Source organism: Mastomys coucha, unplaced genomic scaffold (assembly GCF_008632895.1).
Source record: "Mastomys coucha isolate ucsf_1 unplaced genomic scaffold, UCSF_Mcou_1 pScaffold16, whole genome shotgun sequence".
NCBI lineage: Eukaryota > Metazoa > Chordata > Mammalia > Rodentia > Muridae > Mastomys > Mastomys coucha.
Genome location: NW_022196898.1, coordinates 50,981,669 through 51,004,643, shown reverse-complemented (window position 1 = coordinate 51,004,643; position 22,975 = coordinate 50,981,669). Strand labels below are relative to the sequence as shown.

General features: G+C 36.1%; 1 protein-coding gene across 6 annotated transcripts in view; it reads right to left on the bottom strand.

Annotated features, from left to right (window-relative positions):
* Csde1 (cold shock domain containing E1) overlaps nucleotides 1-22,975 on the bottom strand; it is a 37,657-nt gene that overhangs the window by 4,527 nt on the left and 10,155 nt on the right. For 2 of the 6 annotated variants that reach the window (XM_031375015.1, XM_031375017.1), the window contains 14 exons: nucleotides 14,940-15,138; nucleotides 13,744-13,853; nucleotides 13,253-13,345; nucleotides 12,542-12,639; nucleotides 10,423-10,504; nucleotides 9,966-10,094; nucleotides 9,723-9,848; nucleotides 8,824-9,036; nucleotides 6,476-6,616; nucleotides 6,223-6,387; nucleotides 3,806-3,913; nucleotides 2,959-3,134; nucleotides 2,247-2,359; nucleotides 823-942 (listed from right to left, as the gene is read on the bottom strand). In XM_031375015.1, the coding sequence (XP_031230875.1) occupies nucleotides 823-942; nucleotides 2,247-2,359; nucleotides 2,959-3,134; nucleotides 3,806-3,913; nucleotides 6,223-6,387; nucleotides 6,476-6,616; nucleotides 8,824-9,036; nucleotides 9,723-9,848; nucleotides 9,966-10,094; nucleotides 10,423-10,504; nucleotides 12,542-12,639; nucleotides 13,253-13,345; nucleotides 13,744-13,853; nucleotides 14,940-15,138 (1,873 nt within the window). Of the gene's footprint in view, nucleotides 1-822; nucleotides 943-2,246; nucleotides 2,360-2,958; nucleotides 3,135-3,805; nucleotides 3,914-6,222; nucleotides 6,388-6,475; nucleotides 6,617-8,823; nucleotides 9,037-9,722; nucleotides 9,849-9,965; nucleotides 10,095-10,422; nucleotides 10,505-12,541; nucleotides 12,640-13,252; nucleotides 13,346-13,743; nucleotides 13,854-14,939; nucleotides 15,139-17,191; nucleotides 17,339-18,707; nucleotides 18,828-22,975 lie in introns of all 6 variants that reach the window. The other 4 variants (XM_031375013.1, XM_031375016.1, XM_031375014.1 and 1 more) reach the window with 4 other exon arrangements.

Here is a 22,975-nt window from a genome sequence, read left to right as displayed (position 1 = left end):
AAAAAAAAAAAAAAAAAGGAAGGACAACTGATGGTAGAGGCCTACACACCCTTGTTTTGTCAGGTGCTTTATAAGAGCATACTTGGCTCATAACATTAATTCCTCTCTGGAGGGCTAGGAACCAAGAGGAAGCAACAGTGGGCTTTTATGTAAAACAATTTCTAAGAACCTCATGTCATAAATCAAGGTTCTTTTCTTTCAATAAATGAACTGTTCTCCCCTACTTTACACTTTCTGACTTACAGGTGAGACAAGAATTTTTTTATGACAAGTCGTGTTATCTGAGTAGAATGTTTCAATTATTCTACCATTAGTTAAACTGTTATATTAATTATCCAGCATTATCAAATAAAGTTGGCCTTTCTGGGTGGTGGCTATGGGAAAAAAAATAAGTACCAAACCTCAGATTGTTTGAAGATGGGGAGAATACTACAGAAATAAATAAATGGAGAGAGCCAAGATCTGGAGGGCCTGTAGGTGCTAAGGATCAGCAAGCATACTTCAGGAAAGAAGTATTCATAAAACTGAATGGTTACTAACACAAATGACCACTTGGATTTGGATTTAAAAAAAAGTTTGATTATCATCACTCAACATTAAACATTCTCAGTAATCATTTGCCCAGTAGTTTAATCCACGTGACCTCATTTTCAAGGAGTATAAAAGTAAAGTCTAAGCAGGGGAAGAAAAGGAGTCCTTTTTCTTCTCAGCTTCCTAAGAAATCTGACAGCACATGCAATGAGCCCCCATCATATATTAAAACTGTGTGATATTAGGGATATTAGAAGGGATAGCAGATTACAGTATCAAGGCGGTGCTTACCCTCCTCCACAATCTCAATCATTCCTTGGTACTCAATCTGTGTTGGATCAACACCTCTCAGAGGACGAATGACTTTACCAGAGTAGATGGTGGGATTAGCTTCCTCAGTAATGCCATTTACTACAAAACAAATGCACACATAATTCTCACTCAGAAATTCCAAACTCTTACCTCGTAAGTACAAGTAAAAAATAGAAACCCAACGTTCATACAAGGCGAATGCTTTTTGCTTAGACTTTCAAAGGATTTTAACTTTTATTTCTAATTATGTTTGTTATGTGTCCTGCAATGGCTGCAGTACCTAAGGTACTGTAAAAGGATATCAGATCTCCTGGAGCTGGTTAGCAGGGGACTGTGAGCTGTCTGAGGTAGGGGCTAGGAATTTAGACCCTTAGGAAGAATATCCATTCATTATTATGCAGCTTCTAACCAGCAAATAATCTCTCCATCACATAACAAATACTCATATTTAAACACATCTGAGTATGGCGAATCTCTGTGACCTCTAGACAGCCAGGGCTATGCAGAAAAAACCTGCCTCAACAACAAATAAATAGATATTTTTTGTTTTCATTTATATTTTGAACCCCACAAAAAAATAAGCATAAAAGACCAGGACTTGTCTGGTTTCTTTACAACTCTATCTCTAGTGTATCCAAACCCCTGTGTACTTAGGTATTTGTAGGTCTCAATTTAGATGAAGAAAGCCAAAACTGAGTTGCAGGCTGTATAAAAACACGAGATGCGAGAGCTGCACTTGCTAGATCCTGAGCTCCACACCCAACACAGAATCCATTCACCAAAAAAAGAAGCTCGACAGTTAAGGTTGTCTTCATTTTTCACATTTTAGATCTATGACTCTACAAAACAGTCTATCAGAAGAATGCCTATTTCCATAACTCTACTAAGAATTATTTATATAGAGAGTATATAACATGTTTCTCAGATTAAAATAAAAAGCGGGAGGGTGCTTTAATTATTGGAAATGCATAATCCCTACCCCACAGCACCCCCAAATCAGATGCAAGACAGGCACAGTGGCATACACATTTGGGAGGCAGAACCAGTAATTTTTCTCTAAGGTTAAGGTCAGCCTGATCAACTCAACACAGCCAGTTCCAAGACAGCCAAGGTTTTACATAGAGACTCCTTATCTTAATAAACTGCCACACCCTCCAAATTAAAAATGTTATTTTTGAAATGTTACTCAAATCATGAACACTTGCTAGTATAAACTGTCATGTCCAAAATTTGGTAGTGTCAAGAACATGGATCATTGACAAACAGCGAACGTATATTGCTGATATGGGTACCTTGAGAGCAAATGTTACAAATAGACATGCATGGCTGTATCCTTCTCCCCAACCCTATCTACTGTATCTTCCAATCAAAGCATAGGGTGAATAGGAATCATAATTTATTACCTGAGTGAGTTTTGTTTACTTTCTCAGCACTGACTTTATTGCCTTTGCCTTTGGACAAGCTGTATTCAACCATGTCTCCCAGTTCCAGGCTATCAACATCACCAGAGAACTCACTAAAGGGAAAGGATAATAAAGTGACATTAAAATAAGCCACTAACATCAATAGTAACACGTAGCCTTTTCTCCTTCCAACATCCATAGGAGGTCTGCTTACACTGAGATACTGTTTCAAGGTACTGAGACCCATTAAATCCTTAAACAAAACCAAACAAACCAAAAATCAAAACCTATAAACTGAGCTACCACTACTTCTAGCTTGAAGATAAAGAAACCAAGAAGTTAATTCATTTGATGAATGTAACATATTTAAGTGGGAGAACCTTAGATCAAAACCAAAATATCTGGTTCTGGTTCAATGAACCCACATTTTATACTATTTGCTATAACTGTATATATCAACTCATTCTAGTAGCAATATGTACAATAAAAACAGTATTCTTTTACTGAAAAATATGAAAAGGCGGGTAAATGCACTTCTATGTTTATGGCAGATGACTAACTTCTGTATGTAACTTGCCGTAAGTAAAAATAGAAAAGCTGGGTCTGAAAAACTGGTATTACCAAAAAGTATCAATCTTTATTAAACTTCTTTAAAACATTAATACAAAAGAATATGATAGGAATAGTCTGCTGCCCAAAAGGCATTCCTTACCTATAATGGAAAAATATTTCCTTATCATGATTAGCTGTTTCAATAAATCCAAAATTATCTTTCAGAGTTGCCACATAACCCAAGAGCCTTTTGGAGTTAGAATTACGACCTAAAAGTCTTACACAAGTTGCAATCTGCTGTCCAGGCCTCTGTTTGTCACTAATACTAAATTCAACCTACAAAAACAATGAGGATGATAGTTAGTGTTACTGTCATTTCCATAAGCTCTGTACCTTTAAGAAGGTTACCCCAAATACCCCCCAGACCAAGCTTTTCACCCCAAATCTATTTTATAATTACTCTGACAGAAAAATTTATAGAAAAACACTTGCCATCTCAATTCATAAATGATTAAGTTTTGCCTGATGTACACTTTGTAACTTTAATCTCTATAAAGGGAGGTTGTGTAAAAAGCAGGCAATGTAAATTTTTGATATAATTTTATACTGGTATATATTTATATATATTTAATATATGGTTTATTTATATATTCATTTATATTTAATTTATTAATTAATTTATATTAATTACTTAATTATATATTTTAATAAGTACTTTTAGCTTTCTGTTGGATATCTTTGACTGTATCTAATGGCTGTGGCACTTACCTACTAACTGCTAGAATTACAGTTTTATCACCATACTCATCTCTAAAAAGAACTCAAACTTAAAAACCTATCATTCAGTATGTTTCAGAAGCTCACAAGACCCCCTTTTGTTACATATTTAATCTTTCAAGTGAAAAAAACGCTTCAGCCAAACTTGGCAAAATTTAAACCATCCTTTAGCAAATATAATCAAGATAACCTTTAACCTTTCTTCAAATAAGTAGAACTATTTATCTTGCCTTATCTCCTATTTGAGGAGAAGTAGATCCTTCCACATCCTTGGCTTGAAAAGCAATAGTCAGTTTCACCCCACAGTCATCATAAGCTATAATGCCATCTTCTGCCTCCTAAAGAAAATATAAAACACAATTAAATATCCTCAAGAGCATTAACAAATGGTAACAAAAAAGGGAAGAAAGATATGTAACTACAGTACTTAGGGATCCTTAACACAAAGAATTGGCAAAGCTACAGAAATTTATTTCAGGACTCTAAACAATACAAGATAAAATGCATGAATAAAAGGTATGCCTACCTTCACTCAGAGCTGCCTCAATCTACTATCACTTTCAGTTTTATCAGAAAATTAAGCTGAGTATGACATTTCCAGCCAATAGAAAATTTTGTGGAGAATGAAACTTAGCTTTCTCATGAGGAAAACTCTTTAATATTCTTTTTTTTTAAAAAAGATTTATTTATTTATTTATTATATGTAAGTACACTGTAGTTGTCTTCAGATGCAACAGAAGAGGGCATCAGATCTCATTACAGATGGTTGTGAGCCACCACATGGTTGCTAGGATTTAAGCTCAGGACCTTAAATTAAAGAGCAGTCAGTGCTCTTAACCACTGAGCCATCTCTCCACCTCCCACTCTTTAATATTCTTAAAGTAGAAGCTGAAAATATCCTCTTTACTGTCCCAGAGCACTTCAGTGTTTAGTCACTATCAATGTGTGAGAAATTAACATGGTTTAAAAACCAGCACAAATCAGGCTGGGGCTGCAGCCTATTGACAGAGCTCTTGTCTACCAAATCTAAAGCCCTGGGTTCAATCCTCAATTAAAAAGAAAAAAATACTAGCACAAATCCAAACACTAGAAAGGTCACGATATATCAGTATTTCAACAATAATAAAAACTTTGCACACACACTTCACATACAACCTGATAGTAAGTGATGTTACTGTAGTAACCACATAAATTACATTTTTGTGGCTTAATACTTCTATGGGAACAATGTCCACATCATTAATCTGTCTTCTTCACTTATACCTCATTCTATTACATAATCAAAACTAGTTTACTTATCGTCTTAATTCAAATTCTTTATGATTATTTATACACTAATTTAATAAGTACATAAGTAATTTACCAGATAGGCAATCTGTATTAGTGAAACCATCTCTCATCTACTTAGAAGTCTGTACAAAACCACAAGTGCCCCTTGGTAGTAATTTTTTTCTTTTTTTCTAGAGACAGGGTTTCTCTGGCTGTCCTGGAACTCACTCTGTAGACTAGGCTGGCCTCGAAGTCAGAAATTTGCCTGCCTCTTCCTCCCAAGTGCTGGGATTAAAGGCGTTCACCACCACTGCCCCGCTCCTTAGTAGTAATTTTAAAAGATTTATCTCTTACGTACCTTAAAATTGTCTACTCTGTTTAGAGCCATGGTGATAAACTTTGGTTCCTCAAGTACATACCTGATGCCATTACCCAACTGAAAATCTTGAAGTATGGAACAAAGTGTAAGTTCACTATTGAACTTACAATCATTGATCTTCTTCTCCCTCAATCAAAACCAAAGTCCACCTTCTTCAAACCAGTTACTTGCTGTTTTCTAAAGTAATCTCCCCTGCCCTCTTTCCCTCATCTAGACCTCTGTTCTGTCAGAAACGCCCTTTCTTTTGCTACATATTAAATGCCAGCACCCTAAGAGAATCAATCATTCTAAGACCTTTCCAGTTATTTACTTTGCCAGAGCCTCCTCTCAAACTTGCTTTATGTGTGTGGAAGGAGGAAGGTCACTGGGTGTTTAATCTAGGCCTTTATGGCAAATTGCCTTTATGGGCAAGTAACAACCCCAATGACTTTAGTACTACAGAAAACTTCATATCTTAGCAGTCTGTACAAGTCTCTTCCTGTATTATTTGTAAGAGCAAAACTTAAGACTTTTGCATAGGCAACAGACTTTTTTAATACATGGAAATACAAATATGTCAATGCAATGCATCAAATTTGGAAAGCTTTAACCTCCTTAAGGATAAGAGCTTTTTGATAAGTGGTTCTCAAATGAGGCAGTTTTGCCTTCCAAGGTTCATTTGGCAATTCCTGAAGATATTTTTGTCTGGAAGAAGGAGGACACTAGATAAAACAGCCCCCGTGCAAAAAATCAAAGATGATGAAGCTAAGAAATGTTATTCTTACATACAAATACTTTAAAATAAAAACAAAAGCTTGTCCACTCTACATAGCTGAGAATGACTGAACTTCTCATTTTCCTTCCTCCACCCTACAATTGCTAGAATCACAGTCCAGTATCATCATGGCTGGTGTACACAGAATTTTTAAAAAGGAGACAATATTTCATTATATGAGCTATAATGCAATCTGGAGGCAAAGATAAAAGACATACAAACCACCTGGATCACCTAACACTTGCCTTGTCTTTGCCTTTATTTGGGCTTGTAGTTTTAGGATTAGAAAAAGTGGCTTCTTTTTCTATGGTGCCCAGAAAACGATGATCTGAATGGGAATGGAATGAAACCGTGCCCTTGGGAAGTTTTTTAATCCTAATAGCATGATTTCTTTGGGCAGAGAGCATATCCTACAAATTAAACAAAATCAACAGAATTAAAATTACAAAGGAGACAGCAGAATACCAACCCTCAACACTTTCCCCAACAGCTACTCACAGGAACCACAGTAAACTCTACTTCATCTGCAATGTGGAGCTGGTTCCCATCTAGAATTTCACTGAAGTGGAAGAACATACGAGCATCTCGATCCACACACTTGATGAAACCAAAACCATCTCTCATGGCAGCAATCACACCCTGAATAAAACCCAAATAACATTTTTAACTGGTTATGTAGTTTTTCAAAAAAAAAGAAAAAAAAAGTTAAGAAACAACATCAAGTTGATTTTACTGGGAATTCTTTCAAAAAACAATATAAATACAGTATTTTAGGATTTTTTCTCCCATTTATATGTAATAGTTTCAACACAGAAAAAAAAAGCTCTCTTTTCTTAAAAAATACACCCCAAGTTGAATTTGTTCTGCCCACCTACACTCAGAAACCCGATCAGCCTTCAAAAAATTATAACCCCAGTAATCACGAATTTGCAGGTCCTAGCTGAGCAGCAGTGGCGCATGCTTTTAATCCCAGCACTTGGGAGGCAGAGACAGGCAGATTTCTGAGTTTGAGGCCAGCCTGGTCTACAGGACAGCCAGGCTATACAGAGAAACTCTGTCTAGAAAAACAAAAAACAAAACAAACAAAACAAACAAACAAAAAAAGGTTTTCCAGGTCCCACTCCTTAGAAAATGTACATTGTAAAAATAAAGTTTTATGAATTGAACCACAAATGCATAAGCTAAATTACAATATAACATAAGAATTTTAAAAATTTACTGATAAAAGCAATACTTTTCTGCTATCTTATGTGACTTTAGTCACAGGAAGCCTTTAAAACATGGAAAAAAAAGTGCACTCTATTGTTTCTTCCTCGTTTTCTTTTATCTTATGAGAATGTTTGTGAGATCAGTGTATTCATAGTACCCAGAACACACAAGGCACTCATGAATTTTTATCCATCTGTCAATGAAGTGCACATTGCTTATTTACTGCAGAGATGGATACTACTAGTTTTGAATATGACCTGAGTATTTTGAAATTTAATCTTTGTCAAACTCCTGATATGAAGATGTATACTTTATACCATAAAGGAAAAAAGAGACCCTGCTTGAGAAACTTAAGCGTTTGGGAAGAGGGTTTTTTGTTTTTGTTTTTGTTTTGTTTTGTTTTGTAGAGGCCTCAGGTGTGATCCCAGGCACTCACATAGGTAGCTCACAATTACCAGTTCCAGGGACTCTGATGTCCAATTTTGGCCTCTGTGGGTCCCAGGCACACACGTAAAACAAATGAAGGAGAAAGAGGAGGAAGGCCAGGGATGTGGCACTGCACACCTTTAATCCCAGCACTCAGGAGGCAAAAGTAGGCAAATTTTTTGAGTTGAAGGCCCACCTAGTCTACATAAGAGTTCCTGGAGAGGGGTGTAGAGATGGCTCAGCAGCTAAAGAGCACTGACTGCTCTTCCAGAGGTCCTGAGTTCAATTCCCAGCAACCACATGATGGCTTACAACAATCTGTAAAGGGATCTGATGGCCTCTTCTGGTGTGTCTGAAGACAGTGACAGTGTACTCACATACATTAAATACATCAATCTTAAACAACTTATAAAAATGTATGTTTTTTACTGTCAACACTGAGACACGGTACCAGATGGTATGATTCCAAGCAACACTACATACAAACTATACCTGAGAAAAGTCAGTCCACAAAATGTTTAAGACATCTTTGAGTAGCAAATTAGGCACACACCATTCAGACAAAATATTCATTTTAAAAAACCAAACTATTATCATAAAAGCAGTAAGATTTAGAGCTGTTTAACCTACTGTTTACTGTCAACAGAGGAAATCTTAAGAAAATATACTTCTTGATGTCTTATTTACCACATTTCATTAGTAATCACCTTATCTGGATTTCTAACTTAAAATTCATTTGTATATATTTCTAAGAGAATGTGGGATGCTTTTTTTTTTTTTTTGGATTTTACAAGACAAGGTTTCTCTGTGTATCCCTGGCTGTCCTTGAACTCACTTTGTAGATCAGGCTGTCCTGGAACTCAGAAATGCCCCTGCCTCTGCCTCCCAAGTGCTGGGATTAAAGGCGCAAAACCACCACCACCCGGCAAGAATGAGGGATGCTAAGTCCAAACTAATTCAAATATGTAGCATTCTTAGCTACTTAATAAGGTGACTTTCCAAAACAGTCATTAGCATACAAAAAATTTCCTCTAACAATTTGCAGGGGTTGGACTCTCCATTATTGAACAAAGGTTATCTATCAGGCTTGGGAACAAGCACCTTTATTCACTAGTCATCAGTCTAAGAAGTTCCCAGCAAACAGGGTAAATCAGAGTCCATCACTGAATCTAAAATGTTAGATAAAAATGCAGCAATGCTAAAACACTTACCATCTCTCTGGCTTCATTAGTGAACTGAAATGTATTTGATAGAACCTCTATGTTGGTTGCTCGTTCTAATTTGTCACGTCGGTCTGTTGAAATATTAAACCTAACATGGTCACCTTCCAGCAGGGTCACTTTGGATTTTGTGTCTTTGTCTCCAAAGGGAAGTTCTTTAGGAATCACAAAGTCAACTTTGATTCGTCCTGGCAATGGGTCATTCTGATGAGAAGGAAAAACGATTTTAGCTGGAGATTTCTCATCCTTTTAGCTCTAAGTCAAACAAGAAGAACACACAGTAAATAGCTTATTTATAATATAGTGCCCTAAGTGGAAAAAAGTGCTGACAATATAAGCCCAATATAAAAGCTTTATCATCTAAGGCCCCATGACAACTATAAATCAAACACTCTTATTAATACTGCACTGTGATATCAAGAAATGTTAAGGAAAGATATTTTAGCCCTTTGGATCTCACACTTATCCAGCAATGATGCCTCTCACCTTACCTCCCCACAAATTAACAAATGGTAAGATAGGGGAATGGAGAAGTAGCAAATGCAGTCCAATACAGTAGGATCTTCCCCAGTTTAGGTAAAATTTCTTTTGATCTTAGTCACTCAGTGGAAACCAAATAAGCAAAAACATATCCATCAACATACCATTCATTAGTTTCTCTTTTCTTTCTGCAGTACTGGGGACCTTGTGCATGCTAGGGCAACCCTCTGCCATTGAGCCACACCCTCAGCATCTATTTTGCTTTTCTTTTTTCTTAAAATACCAATTAAAAGATACACCCCACTACGCACAATTGTATCAATCAAACAGACTATAATTTTAGTATATCACACCATAATACTGTACTACTGATTGCTCAAAAGAAGACACTGTTGATAAAGACAACTTACCTGGTTTTTACTGGGTACTTTTGGGATAACTTTGGTTACAGTTCCTTCAAAATGTTCAATGCTGATATCTTCAAAAATGACTGTTCCTTGAGGCAATAGTCTGACATCTGTTGCAACTTCTTTACCCTAAATCAAGAGGTTGAAATGAGTAGGGGGTCACATAATTTTAAGTGTTTCTTAAATATATAATCCACTATTAATCTTTAAAGGGCAATAATTAAGTTAGTGAATGACCCATCTTACATTTCTGTCCTTGATTGTGAATTCCACGTCATCTCCAGGCTGCAGGGTTTCTAGGTCACCTTTAAATTCACTATAGTGAAAGAATATCTCTTTTACAACATCACCTCTTTCGATAAAGCCAAATGCCTCCTAAAGCAAAAAGCCCCCAAATAAAAAATCATTAATTACCAATCAATACACAAATGTAAGATTACAACTTAAAAAAAAAATCAGTAAGCTTTATCTTAAAATTATACTATAGGACAAAGAGTACAACTTTGTAAAGTCTACCTTACCAAGGCTTAACCTAAAGAACTAGCAATCAAGAAGCTTTATGAAACTTAGTTTAAGTAAATGAGGAAATAGTCTTAATGTAGAAGACAGGAGAAGCAGGTGGTTTGGGATTGAAATGCAAAGCTGAAAAGCATTCCAAAAACCAAACAGCAAACCTAAACATTTCAAGTTTATTAACAATTACCTTCATGGCACAAACTACTCCTTGACAGCGAGCTTGTTTCTTTTTCAACAGCATAATGTTACGAGCACTTACAGCACCAGTGCTAGAGAAGAAATGAAAAATGAAGGTTAAATCCTCTGGGTTGTTAGAAACTATTGAGTCTATAAACACAAAGTAGTTTTCTAGGTCTTAAAAATTCTGTCATTATTAAGACAAATGTAAGGTTTATGATACCTGACCCTCTAAGGATAAAAACTCCATTCAAACTCCCCACTTTTAAACTTAGAATTCATACATGGATTTTTGTTTTTCTTCATACATTTCTAACTTTACCAAAGTAGATACCTTCTAAAGAAGGTAGAAAATTCTGGTTTCACAGCAGAGTGAGTATTATACGTTACAAACTAAGGTACTGATGGTAAGAATAAAAGATCTGTTATTGGGAAGTGCTAAATTTAGCACCCATTCTCTTAATTTATCTTTTTATTTTTTGAAGTAGGGTTTCTTTGTGCAACTATGGCTTGTCCTGAACTCACTCTGAAGACCAAGGTGGCCTCAAACTCAAGAGATCCATCTGCCTCTGCTGCCTGAATGCTGGGATTAAAGGTGTGTGCCAGGTTAGACCTTCCTTCTTATTCCTTCCTTCTAAGAGACAGGAGACATTAACATGTTTTCACCTTACTAGAGAACGGAAAACACTTAAGACACATGTTGCTAGTGCCTCAATCTTTGAACAAAACAATATTAATATAAAATCAAATTTATTTCAAGCACGGTGTAAACTGTAAAGAGTAGTTGTCAAAATTCAGACAAATAAATGAAGGTTTTCTGAGGACTAAGTGTAAGTGCTGAAGAAACTGCTCAATAGTCAAGAGTAGTTGCTGCTCTTGCAGAGAACATAGGATAAATACCTAGCACCCACAGTGGCTGTAGTTTACAATCATCTGTAAACTCCAGTTCAAGGGGATATGATGCCCTCTTCTGGTTTCCTAAGGCACTCTACACACAGGGTGCACATGTGCACAAACTCACTACGTATGTGTGCTATGTGGACAGGTGGTCCATGCCTTTAATCCTAGCATTAAGGAAGCAGAGGCAAGAAAATCTGAGTTGGAGGCCAGCCTGGTCTACATCATGACCCTGTCTCAAAAAAATTAAATAAGAATATACTAGGGAAAAAACTATTTAGTACAAATCTTTGGCAAAGGGAAGAAATTATTAAAGGTAAAATAGAGTGGGTCCCTTCTGAAGCTTACCTTATTTCCTGGTTTTCTACTTCATATTCAATTAAGACCCTTGGTCTAAAATTAATATATAAGCCCATAACCCAATTTCATTTTCTAGTATTCCAACAACTTTGAACTTTGTTCAATTGTCCCTTCTTAGTATATCATCTTCCCCTTAAGCCACGACAGAAAAACAGTATCTGGATTCCGACCCTCTCAATGTTGATTCCACATCCAAATTCTTGGCTGATCCATATAAACCGTGCATCACTCCTGGTCTAGAGCATCCCTGGTGTTCAAGAGCCTGCTATATTTAGCACTTACAAAACTCTAATCTTACTCCAAGTCTTACAAGAACTGTGTAATAAAGCTCATCTCATGTTCCTGCAGCCCAATCAACACAGCTAACTCAAACTTCTAGCCATTTCCCCCAAAATGTCTTATACTTCTCTGAACATACTGCTCTCATTTCTTATCTGACTTTTTACTGTTCTCTCAAAATTAATCTTACATATTTGTCCTTCTTGAAAATCTTCACTAAATAGGTAGTTCCCTGAAAATGACACTGTTTTAATCACCTCGAGATTCTGATACTTGCCTATAGAATATTCACAGACCTTTAAGGTCTCAAGCTGCTGGACAAAATCTTCAAGGGTCATAAAAAGTATCCTGATTTGCCAGTTAGGTTTTTAAATAATTTCAGATTTCTCCTCCCACCCTTACTCTCCCTTTTGGTATTTGAAACAGGACCCAGTGTAGCCCAACCTGGTCTACAACTCCTGATCCTGTCTCTACCTCTAAGTATTAAGACTATCAAGGCAGAACACCACACCTGGCTCTCACTTCAAATTTTTTAATGTAACCAAAAAAAAAAAAGAATCATTTAGGTTAGGAAAATATTGAAGAGAACTTACTGTTTGTTGTTATCGATTACAAAGTTAATTTTATCTCCAGTTTCCAGCTGAACATTCCCTTCCACATCTTCAGAGGTGTAAGTCAGATAAAATACTTCCTGTGAATTAACCAGCTATTATTATTATCTCAACAGGATGCACATTCACTGTATACTGTCATTTACTCAAATACATATTATATTGGCATTTTAAAGCCAAAGTTCTTAGTTATATGCAGTATCACAAGTAAGTTGTCTTATTCATAAACACACTTCCCCTCCATGGTGCTGATGACTTCTTTGAGTCCACAGCTGAGCAGCAATCCAAGTTCAAAAAGCTTACACACGTGGAAGCATTTGCCCAGAGACTGTAGTTACATTTCAAAAAGACAATCTTTACATAAGGCATTCCAAATAAAAAAGCTGGAGTTAGTGCTTAAAAGGAACCAGAAATAAATCCCCTTCCCCACAACCCACCAAAAAGTGATTCAAAGGAGCATTTTACCTTAATGTTCTAACTAAGGTCACGCTTGGGCAAGCTAACACACTTGGAAGTCCTATGGATTTTTTTTTCTTTAAAAATAATTTTATTATGCTGCACTTGAAGCCTCATAAAACCAAATTTAAAAATGATTTTAGCAACTAGCTTACGTTTTCTACTTTGAATTTTATAGTACGCTTATAGATCACATGATGGATCAGGCAAAGGTTTAAGAAAAATACACAAGTTTACCCCATTACGTTCGTAGCATACACTCCCTGTTGGACTCTGACCCGGGGCAGCTGGAGATTTACTCTCTAAGTTGTGAGGAACAGCGCACACAACCTACCAGTCAAAAAAAAAAAAATTTCCATTGCTAATCATTTCAGGAGCAGCACTGTGCAATATTAACTGAGTTCTAATATCCTCTATACTATACACAGGGATGCATTTTAGTATGATCCACAAGAGGATGTCATGCTGCCAAGTTTCAAACTTACAGTATGCAAATTGACTGTAAGTAAAGACTCAGGGTTATGTGTAAAACCCAAATTGAGTCTTGACCATGTTTTTAGTTCAGGTCAAGAAATGCCAGTGCTTCTGATCTAATCTTAAAAGTTATCTTTATACACTAGAGCTCTCTTCGTGCAAACTGAGGAGGCAGGGGACAATCTTTCTTTTCTAATGTGAAAAATATGCAAATATGGGGCCCAAAGGAAATACAAAATATCAAAGAAACTAACTTGTCCGTTCATTCGTTCTTCAGGATGTATTTCTGGTTTTATCTTCACCAATTTAATAGCAATAGGTTTTCCAGTCCTCCGGTCAGATGATACTTCAAATTCAACATCATCTAAAATAAAGAATGTGTTATGTTTGTTGGACTAATGCTTGAAAAACAGCATCTTGCATCTGAGTTCTACTTTAAGGTATGTAATATTTGAGTTGCCTTAAACCAGTGGTTCTCAAAGTATGGTTCCTAGGCCAGAAGCATCAACGTTACCTGGGAGCTTAGGAGACCATGCAAATTCTTGAGTCTCACTTCAGACCTAGGTAAAGACAAACTCTGGGGATCAAGTACAGCAATGTGTATTTTATTGAGCCTTCCAATTGACTGACACACACACAAGCACTTCAGACTTAGACCGAGTATAGATCTTGACCTAATTTTCATGGTATTACAAATGAGATAATACAAGATTTGGAAACATCTTACTTTAACTTCTCTATACTTTGGCTTCATTTATCTATAAAATGGAGTAATTTCTAACATACAAGATTGCTGAGAGGATTAAACAAAATAATGCTAAACAACACACACCCCGAGCATCTGGTACACACCAAATACTCATGTTAACCATGGTTCTAAGTTCATTTTCAAGAACTTTTTTTTATATGTATGAGAGTTTTGCCCGGTTTGTTTGTTTGTTTGTATGTATGTATGTATGTATGTATGTATGTATGTATGTAGACTATGACATTTGATGTCTGGTGCCCACAAAGGCCATGTATGTAGACTATGACATTTGATGTCTGGTGCCCACAAAGGCCAGAAGAGGCTATCAATGCCCTGCAACTGAGTATGAACTGAGTTTGGTGCTAGGAATCGAACCTAGGTCCTATACAAGAGTATCAAGTATTCAAACTGCTGTGGCACCTTTCTAGCCTCTTGGGATTTTTTTGTTGTTTTAGTTTAAGAAATCTTATAACTCCATTCTTTTAAATCTTCTAAGTATCTAAAGAAAAAAATACTCAAATATATCTTTTTACTAGTTAAGTTTTTCATATCTCAAAGTGACACTGCCACAGTAAAAATTAGGACACATATTTCAGTAGTAAGCAAAACTGTTCATCTTTTCTGGCTTATAGCAGACTAAAAAGTATTATCAGAAACAAGCAGACACATAGTAGGGAGTTCAAAGTTGAGCTGACAGATTACCTCCTACTTTTAAATCCTGGAGGTTGCCATTATATTGTGAACAGTGGAAGAAAAGTCTAGCTTGCCGTTCTGAACACTGAATAAATCCATAAGAGGTCAACAGTTTTTCAATAACCCCAGTTTCACGAAGTGCTGCTGAAGTACCATTGGGGTACCCATTGTGTCCATTGTTGTGGAGGAGGTTTGGATCAAAGCTCATCTGTTTTAAAAAAGAATAGAAAATCATCAATATATACAGATCTATCTATAATTTCCACAGCATACTAAATCTGATTATATATATTTTTATAAATATATCTTTGTTATAGAAAGGCAAAGGAAATAAAGTAAAATAGGTAAAAAGTCTATAGACTTTTACTAATTTAGTTAATATTTTAGAAGGAAGCTATTTTAATTGCTACTCATGGAAGAATTTTCATTTACAAAACCAAAAAAAAAAAAAAAAAAAAAAAAAAAAAAAAAAAAAAAAAAAAAAAAAAAAAAAAAAAACCCAAACAATACTAACATTAGGTAAAACAGCACATTAGTAAAAGTTCTTAATATTAACTTTAAATTACTGAAACAATTTTACAACAAAAGTAGTTAATATAAAAACTGGTAACCTAGAATTACAAGATTAAGAAAATATCTTAATACTATCTGGTAAGCCATGCAGATAAATTTCATAAAGTTACAGAGATTAACACAATAAACATCTTATTCACTACTTAATTCAAATTTAAAAATTGTGGCATAACACACTCTCAAGTCCTTAGGGAAGAAAATTGAAAATTATGAGTCAAAAAAAAATCTCTAATATAAACTCCCAGCCAGAAAGAGTTGCCTAACAATGTTTAGTTAATTTCTAAGGACACTGAAGACATTTTCTTGCTAAGAAAACACTGACATCTCTAATTTCATCTGTTTCTATCATCAATTCTAAGATCTAATAAAGCAAAAGAAACATTCTTCAGTGAAAAAGGAGTTACTAAAATAAAATATAAAACAATACATGCAATCTGTTTAGGTCAAATACTTTTTTACCTTGGGGGTTTCATAAATCATAAAAATGAATTATTTGATAAGTTTGAAGGAAGCTAAGGGGATGGAGAGATGGCTCAGCGGTTAAGAGCACTGACCACTCTTCCAAAGGTACTGAGGAGTTCAATTCCCAGCAACCACATGGTAGCTCACAATCATCAGTAATGGGACCCGAAACCCTCCTCTGGTGTGTCTGAAGACAGCTACAGTGTACTCATATACATAAAATAAATTAATCTTAAGAAAAGTAAAAAAGAAGCATAAGATGGAATAGGCATCCCAAAAAAGCTGAGTAATTTACAACAGAAGCACTATCTCTAAGTCTTTACATTAAAGTCCCTTTCATTGATATTATGACAAACATTCCCAGTTCCATGAAATGTTGGGCAATTAAGATATATCTTCAGTGACCAATATTCTTTTTTATGTGAATGATGGGAATTTTGTCTACATGTATGTCTGTGTACCACATACTGCTTCCTCTCCATAAAGGCCAGAATCAATCACTAGATCTGCTGGAACCAGAGTCACAGACAGTTGTGAGCTGCTAGGTACTGAGAATCAAACCTGGGTCACCTGGAAGAGCACCAGCACTCTTAATCACCTAGCCATCTATGAGAGAGGTCCAGGCTACCCTACTCTACAGAGTAGATTCCCTAAAAGGCAGAGCTACTGAGAGAAACCCTGTATTAAAGGAAAAAAAAATAGACAGTTAAATAATACACTAACACATGGGATGCTCAAAATATGCAAATCAATGCACACCCATTAGTAATTAGGTTCTACTTCCTTTGTATTAGCTACTGTTCTAAAGTATATTAACCTAATTTTCACAAAAATAATACACTATGCCCATTTTACCAAGGAGAAAACTACCACTGGCTGAAATCCACTGGTAGATGACTCAAACAAGAAGGTCTATCTCCACACAATGGGCTTTAAATTCTCCAACTAAAGCCACTTGGCAATTTGATTAAAAGCAGAATCAGATTCAGTGAAGATAAAGATCTGACACTCTTTACTTCCAACAAGATCTAAGGCAAGCAATGCTTCTTCACTTTTTAAGACATTCTTAGAGCAGGGTCCTAAAGCTATCTTTCAAAATCAAGGTCAAAGAAATGATTAGGAAGCTATACATTGAGCCTACAGGCACTTCAACCAGACCATGTGGCCTTCATAAGCCATGCTTAACACAATGCAAGACGAACTGGATCACTCCTTTCCTGACTTACAGATCTCTGATATGTGGGGGTCCTCTTTTGTTTTTTTGTCCAAGGTGAGGTAGATGATGAAGATAAAGGTAAAGAAAGTGAAGGAGGGGCTGCAGGAGTGGGTTGAGGATCTGATGACAAGGTAAGCATGTTCTCCATGTCAAGCAGCTGTGGCAACATAGCATAATGTTTACAAGTAGATGAGTAAATGTCAAACGGAAAAGTTCTCTCAGATACATTAAACAGTCAATAGCCTGTGTTATAAGGAACTTTAAAAATGTCATAAGAGCACTAGTGGCAGACAGACAATGCTGGCACATGCTTTTAATCCCACCTTGGTGAAGGCAGAAATGGAGGAGAATGAAGAGGAAGAGGAGGCAGAGGCAGAGGCAGGTAGATCCCTATTTTAGAGGCCAGCCCAGTCTACAGAACAAATTCCAGGACAGCCAGGACTACATAGAGAAACCCTGTTTCAAAAACAAAACAAAAAAAGAGCTTTAATGGCTAATAAGACCACTGTTGAAAATTTCTTTTCAATTTCCAAACAGTTTAAACAGAATCTATTCTCAGTTCAATGGGAAATAGACTACTGCATTTATGTTTTTGCCTAAGATAAAAATTAGTTTCTATGAATATTACTATGTGATATAAGTATGAGCTGTATAAATATAGCTTATATCTCACTAAGCTGATGTATCAGATTTTCTCATATAACTTGAATACTACTGAAAATTAAACTATAAAATCACTAAGTTGACAGTGAAGTCCTATTTCTTATTCATTTGTTCTCAGCATACTACAGCTTAAATATACCCAAATGAATAACATTTAGTTATCTAGGCTTGACTCCATAGCAGAGGCTCTGTCAGCAGAAGGAAATGTATATGGAAGGCAAGCAAAGCACATTATGAAAGATATGACTAATAAGACCTAATTTGTAAGCCGGGCAGTGTGGTATACATCTGTAGTCCCAGCATTTAGGAGGCAGAGACAGGCAGATTTTTGAGTTCAATCAAGGCCAGCCTGGTCTATAGAGTGCGTTCCAGGACAGCTAGGGCTACACAGAAAAACCCTGTCTGGAAAAACCAAAAAGAAAGAAAGAAAACAATCTTATGAAAATAAAAAAAATAAAAGAAGAAAATTTTATGGTTGGAGGTCACATCATGAGGTACTGTATTAAAAGGGTCACTACATTAAGAAGGTTAAGAAGTACTACTCCAAAACAAAACAAATACTTCAAGTAAGCATGGTAGTACATACTTGTAATCCCAGCACTTAGAAAGAGTTGCTGGGCAGTGGTGGTGCATGCCTTTGATCCCAGCACTTGGGAGGCAGAGACTGTCAGATTTCTGAGTTTGAGGCCAGCTTGGTCTACAGAGTGAGTGAGTTCTAGGACGGACAGGGCTACACAAGAGAAACCCTGTCTCAGAAAACCAAAAGAAAGAAAGAAAGTAAAGAGTTGATTGATAACAAAAAAAAAAAAAAAAAAAAAAAAAAAAAAAAAAAAAAAAAAAAAACCCAACAACAACTCTCCCACCTGGTGAAGAGGACGGGAATCCAAACCAACAGGTAACTTGTTTCCATAATACTGTTTATTTCTATTTTCTGCTCTTTTGTTAGCACTCTTTCCAAGGCAACCACAGTGTAATTATGCAATCTATAAAACAGTTTTATAGGCTTCTCACTGACATGCAATATAATGAAATTAATTTGAGGAGCATTATTCTAGGCTACTGACTTAGATCAGGAATGTCAAAGTCCTATTTCTTTATGTTTAAACGTTAATTTTACTACATGGGTTTTACAATGAAAAGAAAGACAGACCCAGAAAGCTGAAACCCCAACCAGCTACTGCCACTCCTTTCCAAATTTCCATTCCTGATACACACCATCACTCTGTAGAAAGAGTCCCACCTTTCTCACCAGTCTGCCTCTGTCTTGAGAGTGCTGGGGTTAGACATGTGCCACCACACCTGGCATGGCTCACACTCTTAACCCATGCTGGTTTATTATTCAATCAACCAGAACTGACACAATACATCAGCATCAATCTAGGCTCTGTCCATAGATTAGTTTCTCAGGTAGTTACTTAGTTTTCCAGAGATTATTTTCTCAAATGTAAAGTCAAATGTGATTTCCAAATTCCTTTAAAAAAAAAAAAAGTTCTAGTCATTTTAATAACACCTGAGAAAATATCTCAATGTAACAATTCCCTTCTGTAGGTTAATTCCCTCAGTCAGTTCTAAAAATAGTTCTGTATGCCTAAATGAACTTATCTGTGTGTAACTTCTACTACTCCTTTCAGCTGGTTTTTTTGAAGACAAGATTTTATGTAGCCTTATTTCGACTCAGGCAGGCTTCGAAATAAGCTGTGGAGGATGATCTTGAACTCCTGAATCTTTCTGCCTCAGCTTCCTATGTGCTAGGACCACAGATGTGCACCTCGGCATTAGCTCTCCTCCCAGCTTCCTAAATTTAGTAGTTGTTCATACTACTGTTTTCAGCACAGATTTACAATAACTATTCCTAAAGTGTATTTCACCATTTTATAGTACTTTGATTAAAGTCAAACAATGATTATTTCCCTATTAGGTACACGAAAGTTTTTAGTAACTGTATAACTTAAACACACACCCTTTATTCAATTTATTAATAAAGCACCTTAGGGAAATATTCCAAACCTAATAACCCACCCCATAACAAAATAACAAAAACCCAATAAAGGCTGCATGTCTGTAATCCAAGGACTTGGGAGGTAGATGTAAGAGGATAAACTTAAGAACATCCTTCACTAAATAGTTGGGAGGACATCCTGGGCTGAGACTTTGTCTTAAAAAGTTGCTGCAACAACAACAACAACAACAAAAACCCAACCAACAAAACTGGACAGCCAGAGCTATACAGAGAAACCCTGTTTCCAAAAAAAGCCCAGCCAGGCAGTGGTGGCACTTTTGATCCCAGCACTTGGGAGGCAGAGGCAGGTGGATTTCTGAGTTCGAGGCTAGCCTGGTCTACAGAGTGAGTTCCAGGACAGCCAGGGCTACACAGAGAAACCCTGTCTTTAAATAAAATAAATAAATAAACAAACAAACAAAACAAAAAAATCACCACTGTAACCTATTTTTTAAACTCATTAAAAAACTTTCTATTCGTGTTTGTGTGTGGGTATGCCACAAATGTTTGGTTTCCTGTAGAGTCAAGAAAGCCACTAGATCTAGCACCTAAAATGGGCCCTCTGGAAGTAGCTGTGAACAAACTTAATCTCTAAACCATCACTTCATCTCCCTTAAGTGCCTGTGCTGGTTAAGCTGTTTCAATTTGCAGAGATTAAGCTTAAATTGTTAAAAAGTTTATAGTCTTTTACTGTTCTAAATTCATATCTATATTAGGATGTTGGTATAGTTCAAGGTGTCCTTCACATAAAAAACTTAGATTAAGTATCTATTTAGAGTTGCCAGTATGCATATGCTTTCTGGTTCCTAAATGAAATTGCTTAATTTTTTAAAAAAAATTTTTATCAGTTTTTTTGAGCCTTGAATGCACAATCCTCCTGCTTCAACGTTCTGAGGCTGGATCCCAAGTTTTTCTTTAATTTGTCTTGATCAGCTTAGATTGGACTTAAGTAACCTGTGAATTCTTTTGTGGAAGGCTATACCTCATGCAGTTGAGTTTAATATTTGTGCTATTTACTAAAGTATCTACCACCAAAATGTATCAACTTGTAGTTTTATATGAATGTTGATGAGTTTGTATCATAAATAGAATTGTTGATACATCCTTAATTTGTACAATATTGTGTGAAGAAGATTGATTATTGAGCTATCAATTAAAAACATGCCTCTATATGAAAAAAAAAGTATCTACTTAGCATAACTCCTTATTATTAGAGCTTTAAGGAAAACATGGCTCAGTGGTTAAGAGCACTGACTGCTCTTCCAGAGGTCCTGAGTTCAATTCCCAGCAACCACACGGTGGCTTACAACCATCTGTAATGGGCTCTGTGGCCCTCTTCTGGTGTGCATGAAGACAGCTACAGTGTACACACATACATAAAATTAAAAGATTCAAATTAAGTAAAAAAGTCTACAGAGTGAGTTCCAGGACAGCCAGGGCTACACAGAGAAACCCTGTTTCAAAAACAAAACAAAAAACCAAAAACAAACAAACATACACACAAAACAGGGCACAACAGAATCTAGAACAATACTGGGAGACCTCCCTAAAAACCAGTCTGTTAAATTCACTGGTTCCTGCCTTTTTTGTGTAGTATAAGCTGCACTGCTGTGGTGACTTTGGCAACAGTGCCTTTAGTTTCAGAACACGAGCCATGTCCCTTGTAGTTAGCAAGTTATCCTGTTATTCATTAAAAGCTCCAGTTTTGGGGCTTGAGAAGTGGCTCGGCAGTTAAGAGCGCTGACTGCTTTTCCAAAGGTCCTGAGTTCAAATCCCAGCTACCACATGGTGGCTCACAACCATCCATAATGGGATCTGATGCCCTCTTCTGAGGTGTCTGAAGACAGCTACAGTGTACTTACATGTAATATATAAATAAATCTTAAAAAAAAAAAAAAAAAAAAGTTGCTGGGCGGTGATGGCATGCACCTTTAATCCCAGCACTTGGGAGGCAGAGGCAAGCAGATTTCTGAGTTCGAGGCCAGCCTGGTCTACAGAGTGAGTCCCAGGACAGCCAGGGCTATACAGAGAAACCCTGTCTTGAAAAAACAAAAAACAAAAAACAAAAAACCAAAGTTTTTTTAAAAAAAGCTTGTTTTCTCTCAATATTACTGCTACGAACTCAAAAATAAAAATTACCTTCAGAAAAACAACCCCCCAGGATTTCCTATGTTTTTCTTTTGTCATCTTTAGACTTTAAATCGACCCAAACTAATTCATGTGTACTTTCCCATGCCCCTAAATCTCTTCCCAAGCCTTTTGTTACTTGCTATCTCTCTATATTTGCTCATTCTCATCTATGTACTACTTTTATAAATTTTACATAAAATCCCCTTTAAAACTAGGGTTTATAAACTATAACTATATATATCAGTAAATGAATAATGAAACCCATTGCTTCTTTATATGCTAATCTAAAAATTAAGATAAACTGTAACACCACTCAGGGATTCTATTATATTACCAAATGCTTCCTTAATAGGAAACTTCTTTCATTTGAGCATTTTACAACTTTACAATCAGAACATTAGTTCACTGGTGTTATAGTCAAATCTACTTCAATTCTATGGTTTACAACTGTGTGCATATAACCCACTTTTCAGATAGCAAGGAATACAAAGGCTATATTATCTTATATACTGAAAACTGTTCATACAGCAACATTCAGAATACAAAAATTAGATCAAGCTACAGCAAATGAAATTTTTACTCTACATCCGTCTCTGTAATTCATCAGTGAAATAAAATGGGAATATGAAAAAATTTCACACAACTATCTAGCATCCTTAAGATACAGTCTTGCTGTTAGGCATATTGTCTTCAAGTTGTGGGCTCAGGTCCTGCCTCTCAGCCCACCAAGAAATTGGGACTAGAAGCACACATATCTCCTCAGTCTCTTCCTTTAGCTTATAAGCAGCTTTAGTTTGTGGTAGGCATCTCCATCTAGCCCAAAAGAAGAATAGCATAAACCCACTCTTTAAAATCAGACAAAGAGGAAAAAAGACAAAAAATATGTTAGAACAATTATCTTAAAATTGGTTCTGGAGAGAAATTTATCACTAAGAATAGTTATCATTAAGAAACAATTAAGACCTTTAATCTCAGCACTTCGGAGGCAGAGGCAGGAGGATT